Source organism: Morone saxatilis, unplaced genomic scaffold (assembly GCF_004916995.1).
Source record: "Morone saxatilis isolate NCDOM2014 unplaced genomic scaffold, NCSU_SB_2.0 Contig2, whole genome shotgun sequence".
In the NCBI taxonomy this organism is placed as follows: Eukaryota; Metazoa; Chordata; class Actinopteri; family Moronidae; genus Morone; species Morone saxatilis.
Window position 1 is genome coordinate 3,931,928 of NW_023339762.1, and position 9,489 is coordinate 3,941,416.

At 42.0% G+C, this 9,489-nt stretch overlaps 1 protein-coding gene across 1 annotated transcript in view; it reads left to right on the plus strand.

Annotated features, from left to right (window-relative positions):
* Window positions 1-1,372: 1,372 nt before the first annotated feature.
* Window positions 1,373-9,489, plus strand: part of uba2 (ubiquitin-like modifier activating enzyme 2) — a gene marked incomplete at its 5' end in the record, with an annotated part of 10,890 nt that continues 2,773 nt past the window's right edge. Inside the window, 15 exon segments of the mRNA XM_035665483.1 lie at window positions 1,373-1,456; window positions 2,619-2,689; window positions 2,870-2,934; window positions 3,034-3,134; window positions 3,294-3,415; window positions 3,649-3,716; window positions 3,867-3,988; window positions 4,718-4,817; window positions 5,670-5,821; window positions 5,928-6,021; window positions 6,183-6,295; window positions 6,939-7,094; window positions 7,407-7,503; window positions 8,693-8,798; window positions 8,945-9,087. Coding sequence (XP_035521376.1) covers window positions 1,373-1,456; window positions 2,619-2,689; window positions 2,870-2,934; window positions 3,034-3,134; window positions 3,294-3,415; window positions 3,649-3,716; window positions 3,867-3,988; window positions 4,718-4,817; window positions 5,670-5,821; window positions 5,928-6,021; window positions 6,183-6,295; window positions 6,939-7,094; window positions 7,407-7,503; window positions 8,693-8,798; window positions 8,945-9,087 — 1,594 coding nt within the window.

Below are 9,489 nucleotides of genomic sequence, written 5' to 3' on the forward strand. Positions count from 1 at the left end.
TAGCTAGCTGGCTATCATGCTAGGTCTTTGTGCTGCACGCCTGGAGGTGTGCGGGCTCGGGCTAACTCCTGAGACGTGGCATTAAAAGAAGTAAAACATACGAATTCTCGTGGTGGTTTCTTGATATCCCCTCTGTCCCCGAGTGCATAGTTTAAGGGGCAGGCCCGAGTACGAAGTAGTAAAAATATGAACCCTGCCGCAGCAATGTAGCCGGAGCATTTGGCGCCATTAAATGCTGCTAAGTTAGCTGGACAACTTCTTTGTATTGTAACGGATAGCTAGCCGGTCGGCTGGCTATCTACACCGTAGACACAATTGGACACCAATTTGTTTAGTTGTGTTATATTATTATTCTACAAATATCTTCACATTGTATAGTAAAGCTAGACGCCTCCGAAATTTGCGTTTGTGTTCGCTGCACTTATACACTTAGTAGTTGTGGATGTTTATGTTTCGAGGGTCAACTTTGAGATGTTTGAAGCCGAGCATTTGTGACTGTCACTGGATCCCAGGGCGGGGTTAAAGGTCTTCTAGAGGTCCTTTTTAAGGGTGCTGGTGAATTGAATAACAGGTTATTATTGATGAAGCAGAAACTGTATGGATGACTTCTGGCAACTTATGTAATTAAACAACCAGCATACAAGAACAACACACCTAAAGCCAACCAACAATCAAGAAACAAATGGGATTAGTAGATACAGTCATAAACATCAGTCAGTAAGACCTTAAACTCTTAAATGAGAATGAAAGACTAGCTGTATTATCTGTGTACAGTAGCTGGTGAGCAGTCTGTGGTTCAGTCATTCCATTTAAAATGAGCATGATAGTTCCTGAGACTAGTTTTACCAAAATCGGCACGTACATTCAGAACATCTATGGTAAAGTAGATATTTGGTTGTGTACTGTAGTTAAATTAGAGAAGAGATCTGTGATAGTATGGGAGCAGTAGAGAGAGATGAAAATTAGCAGATGATTATTCTGTCTTGTCAATACCATTTGGACCGAAGTGGTTTGACCTTTGCTTTGTAAAGGAAGTAGTTTTTTTTTTTTTTTCTTTTACAATCCTCAGTCATAAAGAATGCCACGAGGCTCTTCAAGAATCAGTTGTGTAGGTCACAGTAAAGGACGGCAATATAAACACAGGAGCTTCTGCAAGTACATCTGAGTGAGTGATTAAAAAAGATAGAAGATAACTAAATACCTGTTGTAAAATGTATAGAGAATACCTTAACTATCTAGTGGATTTGTGGATTGTAAAATACAATTGCAAAGCAGTGACGGTGCTCTTCTGACCGGTTGATTGCAGTTTGCTGTCATAAATATCACATTGCATGTATAAATGAGTGACATACAACCCTGTTGGTTTGTGCAGATTGACTTGGACACAATCGATGTCAGCAATCTGAACCGTCAGTTCCTCTTCCAGAAGAAGCATGTCGGCAAGTCTAAAGCACAGGTATGTAAACATCGGGGACCAATTTCTAACTTTAAAGTACTGAAACTCACCAGATGTTTCTAAATAATGCTTCCACTCCAGTTACTGGGATATGTCTATGAAAAACTATAATTGTGTCCACTGATACACTGCGGTAGGTTGAACATCTCTGTAAATAATGTTTAACATCACAAACACCAAAACCCAAACAGGAAGAAAATGATTCCCACGATCCATAACTTGTCTAATAAATGGAAAAAACTACTCAGGAAATATACACAGGCACCCTCTACGTTGCAGTATTGTGCGCCCCCGGCTAATGAAACAGATGAAATGCCCTAATCGCTGTCCGAACATCAAGATCGCCATGGAAAATGGCAATTTCCTGTTTCACGGGACATGGAGATGTTAACGCACGTCTGAGACTGTACAGCTGCTGAGGTGCACAGATCCATCGTCCCAGGAATAAAACGCAGTGCCAGGTGCACAAATGTGGCGTGCCTCTGCCACAGGAGCTGTGCATGTATGAACCCGTTACCCGACCCAGGCCCACCAAAGCCGAGTGCAGCTACCATACAGCTAGGCGTAACATACATGTCTGAGTCGCCCTCACATACGGGCAGGATGCCAGAGATAAGGGCTTCTAATTGTATCGACCCCTCCTTTATATGGTGTCAGTTCTGGCTGTCCTGAGCCCACACATGTAGCAGCGACACTCTGACAATGTGCAGTCACTCGTCTTTTGACATCCACCTTGATATCGGACCATTTTTCTTTATTCTGCTATTGTACCGGTTGTATTGACCGCTCTTGTCACTCCGCCACTCGTGGATTTACACTTGTGGTTTATTTCAGAGGACACACTACCGAATACTATCCTTTCCTGGCCTGTACCTCGGTAATCAACACCTTGATCTCACACTCACCAAATGCGGTTAATTTTGGGCTTGGCGTAAAAAATAAAGTGGGATCACCCGCCACATGACCAGTGAATAATTTGAAATCACAATGTAGGGCCAGGTTTGCATCTCTGTGTCTTTTTGTACCAACCAAGACCTCATTGTCCACAATGTCTGTTTTTGCTGTAAGAAACATCTGCGTTCCATGGTGTTAGAGAGTGTTTTCTGTGTGCCGTTTGTACGTTTCTGGCTCAGTCAGTTACTTTGCTCCTGTTGTTTTGCAGGTGGCCAAGGAGAGCGCCTTGCAGTTTTGTCCCACTGCAAATATCACTGCCTACCATGACAGCATCATGAAGTGAGTTTCCTGTTTTACTCATTTAATAAATCAAAGCGTTTTATCAGACTGAGACACAGACTTTGTCAGTAGGATCGGTTAAGGAGAAATTGAAAGGAAAAACTAACTGCTGTTTGTTTGTGCTTGGTTTGATGGTTGTCCTTTTTGATCTGGAACTGGTTGTCTTGTTCTCCCCGACAGCCCTGACTACAACGTGGAGTTCTTCAGGAAGTTTGTGCTGGTGATGAATGCTCTGGATAATAGAGGTATTCTCACATGGCCTCTCTACTCAGACGTTTTTTGTGTTGCTCCTGACTGCCATCACATTCAAATGAGGAAAAATAAAACATTTTCTGTCTCCGTAGCGGCTCGTAACCATGTGAACAGGATGTGTTTGGCAGCAGACATCCCTCTGATAGAGAGCGGCACGGCTGGATACCTGGGACAGGTCACAGTCATCAAGAAGGTAGAACATACACGTCTTTGTTGTGTTACTTGTTCGAAACATCCGTTGCATAGATTTCCTATCCAGTAAAAGGTTGAAGGGGAGCGACTATCCCACCTCACTGTCTCTCTCTCTCTCTCTCTCTGTTGCCCTTTTTTCCTCCCTGTCCTCGTTCCCCAGGGAATGACAGAGTGCTATGAGTGCCAGCCTAAGCCCACACAGAAGACTTTCCCAGGATGCACCATAAGAAACACACCGTCTGAGCCCATTCACTGCATCGTCTGGGCTAAGTATCTCTTTAAGTAAGGCTCATTCTCATCATGATAAAGTACCAGCACCATTCAAGTAGCCTACAGTTCAAACATACACATTGCACAGTTAAAGCCTCACTAGATTGGCCCTGCACGTGGTGTCGTAATGTAGAATACGTGTGCTTACGTTGCGAAGGTGCTAAAGCATGAAAAAACATGCAGAAACAGTCCAGTATGCTGTGTTCTAATAGTCATCTTGCATTGTTTGTCTCTTGCCACTATAGTCAGCTGTTTGGAGAAGAGGATGCGGATCAAGAGGTGTCACCCGACACAGCGGACCCTGAAGCTGCATGTGAGTGAAAGCGTGGCGTTACGTGGAGTCACATTTCTTTGGCTCTTACACACTAATTTGCCACAGCAGTCTTTGCACAACAGAATGGTTTGTGATACTGGTAGAAATACACAAGCGCCCTGCACTGTGAAACATGCGTTCTGTAAACAGGGAAGCCCGAAGAGACGGCAGCTCGCGCCACGGCCTCAGAAAAGGACGGGGACATCAAGCGAGTCTCCACCAAGGACTGGGCCCGCTCCACCGGATATGACCCCGTCAAACTCTTCAACAAGGTACCAGTCAGACAAATCAAACATGGGGGGCTATTTCAGAAATTGAAATGTAGACTACAAGTGTTTGGATTCAAAGACTTCCTTGTTTAAATGGTAAATGGACTGCACTTATATAGAGTCTGTCTAGTCTGGATGTATCCTTACACTGAAAGTTAATTATAGAACAGAAGATAAGCACTGCATTTAGTGTCAATGCCTGCACTGTGTGCAGACTGAGCAGCTGAACTTGAAATCCATGCACAGCTTCATTCACTGTCTGTTTTGATCTCATACATTTGTAGTAGTTTTAGTATAAACTGTATAAACTATAAGGTGCGTTGTCCGTTCTTGCAGCTTGTAGAGTAGGAGGGTTTTATTTAGTCAGTATAGTCTCTACCATCTGCCAAATACTTTTACTACTTTTTTTTTTTTGTAGGTGTCTTGCTGGAGATAAGCAGAAGCACTAAATAGAACACAAGTACTATTTTTCATAAATTAATGACACAAAACATGAACAGGATTAGCAATTAAAAAAATATCCTGGGCATTTGAGGTTTTACTCTCATCTGTGTACGGCTGTATATTTTCAAGAGTCTGTGAATACAATATGTGTTAAGATACAGGTGTGGTGATTCAATGTATTGTGATTTTTATTTATTTTGAAACTAATTTTAGGAAAACTCATGGTATGAATCACAATGGCCACAAACATACAGTAACAATTTGGTTCTGATTGGCTCTCCTCCCCAGCTTTTCAAAGATGACATCATGTACCTGCTGACCATGGACAAGCTGTGGAAGAAAAGGAAAGCTCCTATACCGCTGGACTGGCATCAGCTAGAGAACAGTGGTATGTTTCTTTGTGTCAGAGACAACTTAAGCTTTTTGTTCAATAGAGGTTGGGGGCTGGTTGCTTGTTTACTTTTTGCCTGTCCCACCTCACCTGCTGAAACAGTCTCCAACAACTCATTTTATTGATGAGCAACAAACCCAAATCTTCAAATTACAGCAGCAAAAAAGGAACCTGCAATGGTATTGCAGCTATACATCACTTATATACTTAAAGTGGTTTTGAAACAGTCTCCGTTTAATCCTGATGCCTTTCTATGATCTACATAAACAAGTAAGACCATCAGCAAGAGGGCTATTTCTATATGGTTTCTCTGAATGTCTCCCACCTGGTTGGATTCCTTTTGAAATCAATGAAACCAGACGGTGGAATACAAACACTACTGCTTTTTTCTGCACTCCCCGACAGCCCTGACTACAACGTGGAGTTCTTCAGGAAGTTTGTGCTGTCCACCAGAATCAACAAGAAAATTAGAATTTCTTTTTGCTGCTTTAACTATATCTAAAAATGTCAAACTACTTGTCTGTCTATCTTTTATAATTGCCATATGTCACATGCAAAGTAACTGCCAGGGAACTTTTTATTTGCTGAAGACCATTTGGTGATCAGCCGATTAGAAACAGCCACAGTGAGCTGTAAAGGGCTGCAGACAACAGACTCTTACTGTGGTTAGTGACTGGCACATCTCTACTTAACCTTGCAGTGGAAAAACACTCCACTACCTTCCTATCCAGGGAAACCGCCTACAACTGTCATGTTTGCATGTAGGCATGGCCACTGTGGGCCTGTATGCTTGCTGTCTTAGGTGTTTGTTTGTCTTTATAGTCATCCATAGTGGTTTGTGTGTCCCAGCATGTCCCCAGGAGGATTCTCCAGTTTCCGGTTTGAAGGACCAGCAGGTTTTGGGTGTTTGGGGTCACTGCCAGCTCTTCCAGCAGAGCGTGGAGACTCTCAGCTCACAGCTGCAGGAGAAGGGAGAAGGAGCCGAGCTAGTGTGGGACAAGGTAACACATGGACATAAACTGATGGAGGGAATGTTTGCACACTAAAAATCTGAGAAGAAAGACAAAATAGACATGTATTGATGAATACAACACTTCCTCTTGTCAGGATGACCCTCCAGCCATGGACTTTGTTACTGCAGCAGCTAACCTACGTATGCACATCTTTAGCATGAACATGAAGAGTCGCTTTGATGTGAAGTGTAAGTTGGTTGGCTCTTACTATCATGCAGAATATGTTGGATTTTATGTAGTGAACATATTGTACATAGCCTAAATTTGTTTCTCTTAATTCCATTATATAGTTATAGTCTGCAGCCACATTCAGATGAATGACTCTGATTTATTGTTTTGTTTGTTTCAGCCATGGCGGGTAACATCATCCCAGCTATTGCTACAACCAACGCTGTCATTGCTGGCCTCATCGTGCTAGAGGGGTTGAAGATCCTGTCTGGGGAACTGGAGTCGTGTCGCACGGTTAGTTCAGCTTAAGTGTCCATAACTGGTTAAATTAGTACTGGACATTTCTTTACTTTTCCAGTTTAATTTAAGTGTTTTGAGTTTTATATTACAAAGGATGTAATTTTGGATATCCATCAGATTTATCTGACTCAGACAGCTGAAGCCTTGTTTTGGCTTCAGATAAACGTTGAATGCATTTTTGCACGGAAGGAAGACTGTGGATTCTGTCCCCCCATCACTTACATTGGAAGTAAAACCTGTTTCAGTCTTCACATGGACACACTGACTATTGTTTTAAGACTGACTTTTCCTTTATGGACTTTTTCTAAGGACTCTTGTCACCCTTAGTATCCTTGTGTCAGCCATAAGACTGAGATGTACTATATTTCTGTGTGATTACGGTATCTGTCCCTCAGATGGAAAGGTCCACCAACAAAAACTAAAAGAGGCGTCCAGTTAACCCCTTTATGTCTGAGTAGTAACACTTGTCATATATGCTAATACAGGGTAAAGAATCCCAATATAAAGCACTGGTAGCTACCATGTTCTTTCTTTGTCCCTGTGTTGTTTATGGAATGTGCAAAGGAAATGAAATGTTTTTATCAACTTTTGTCATTCTCATGGGTATAACCCCATCTTTGTGTGCCTCTGCTCCCAGATCTTCCTGAACAAGTGTCCCAACCTCAGGAAGAAGCTGCTGGTCCCATGCATCCTGGACCCGCCTAGCGCCAACTGTTACGTCTGCGCCAGCAAACCTGAAGTCACAGTCAAACTAAATGTCCACAAAACCATGGTCCTCTCTCTGCAGGATAGGGTAATGTCAGAAGCTTTGTTTTTTTATACACGTACACTAGCCTGCCACATTTATTGACAAAAAATACGGAGCGCTGATCTGACTTTGACAACTCTTGGAGTTATTACAAGTGTTAAAACAAAACATTTTCCCAGCTCCCACACTCCCACTTTGTTCAGTCAGAGAGTATGGTTTGCACCCAGGTCTTCTTACTGTACATAAGCACATAAGTGGTGGGAGGGGGTTATTGCTGATGGATTATACGTGTCATCTGGAGATGTTGCCTTATTTACTAGTTGCTGACTTGCTGTTTTTTTTTTTTTTTTTGATCAGATCTTGAAGGAAAGGTTTGGTATGGTGGCTCCAGATGTTCAGATAGAGGATGGAAAAGGGACCATCCTCATCTCCTCAGAGGAAGGAGAGACAGAAGGTAAGAAGGAAGGGGGGGAAAAGACAATAATGCATAGCGTACCAAACTACTTCTTATGGCACTGACAAAATTGCTTTGATACTGACGAGTATCGAACAATGCCCGGTCATTTCTTTGCCAAATTTCGATACCTATGGAGTAAATCTCATCAGTGAGTGAGCCAATCAGCAAGATCTAATAATGCTGGTGATTAGCCCATCTAGCCATTACGTGGTATAGAGACATATAGGAGAAAACTACGGCTTACGCCAATATTGGTCAAACAGAACGTCACGCCAAGCCAATAATACGTCATTCCCTTCTTCTTTGGATTAGGGAAGACTATGCTACAATGGCGTATTGCTGTTACTGTTTATTATTTTGACAGTCATTTATATTTTTTACATGGTAAAGATATTCCATCAGTTTCTTAATTTCCCAGCTTCCTCCTTTGTAGTAAGAATTGTACCATAATGTGTCATGTTATTTTCTTTTCGTTAAAGTTGATTTTATACAATTGGTAAAAAAAACAATTCCAGATCAGGAACCCGTATTGAAGTCAAGGTACTGTAATGCATCTTGTACTGCATCCCAGTGAAAGCGTTGAAGTATCTAGAAAGGAAGGGGGGCAGGCAAGAGGGGTGTAAGAGGCTGAGTGTCAAAAGAAATGTTGAGATGGGAGTAATGCAAAAAAAAAGTAGTTTGTCTGTGGTGATTCTTCATTTGGGCAGAAGAGGACGCTGTGGTAGCATCTGTCATTTAGTCCTACTAGCTAAATAACACTGGGCAGACAGGAGGAGATTAAAAGAGCATTTAGTGAATAGCATCTCTGTTGATGCACTTAGTGTGAGCTGTGCCTCCATGTCCTGTTCTGCAAGGGTTAGCAATTACAGAATTGGAGGCACTTTTGGATTGGAACATTTCATCATAACACTTATAGAGTGGATGAGATACACAGCAGAGAGAGTAGTGTGTTCAGAGGGTATTTTGAGTAATGAAACTGAAAAAATTGTATATATTGTAAAGTTGGTGCAAAAATGAATATTACAAAATGGAAATGTTTTGTGGTTTATAGTCTTAAAACCTCATTTGGTGAGTATGAGTAGGTGTTGGGGGTTATAAATGAATGGATTGTCCCCATGTTAGTACTACAAACACATACTTGTTATTAGGTATGCGTGTAACTCCCATCCTGTCTGTCCCTCCTCAGCCAACAACAGCAAATTTCTTTCCGATTTTGGGATCCGTAACGGCAGCCGTCTCCAAGTTGATGACTTCCTCCAAGACTACACGCTCCTCGTTAATGTCCTGCACACGTATGTACCTCTGTGCATATAAATGTATGAATGACATGCACAGTTGAATGTGCCTGTCTAATTACTCATGGTTGTTTTTTTAATGTGGTGAGTCAATTGAAAAAACTTAAAAGGCTATATGTGTGTGTGTGTGTGTGTCTTGGCAGCGAGGAACTAGAGCGGGATGTGGAGTTTGAAGTAGTAGGTGAGGCCCCAGACAAGGCTCCGCCCCCTCAGACCAACCAGGAGGAGGTTAACAGCATCACCAATGGCAACAAGGACTCCGCCCAGCCGTCCACCTCTTCTAAAGGTCAGCAGGAGAGAAAACTTTGACAGAATTTGTTTGTCCATGTTAAATACACTCAACATGAATGTATGTACAATAATGTATTATTGCTCCAAAAGGTCAAAGGTCAACTTCACTATGACAAATTGTCCTTAACAAACCAGTTTTTGGCCATTATTCAACCCTATAACTCAGGAACAGAAGGGGAGTTTGTGACCATATTTTCCCAGTTAAAAAATGTAAGAATGAAATGGGGCAAGTTCCAAGATTATACACACACAACACACACACACACACACACACACACACACACACGTTACACGTGACTGGGGCGACAGTGTACAAGCTTTCCATCTCATCAATTCTGCCTTTAACTTCCCACCTCATTATACACTTTATAACACACTTAATACTTTTACTCAATTC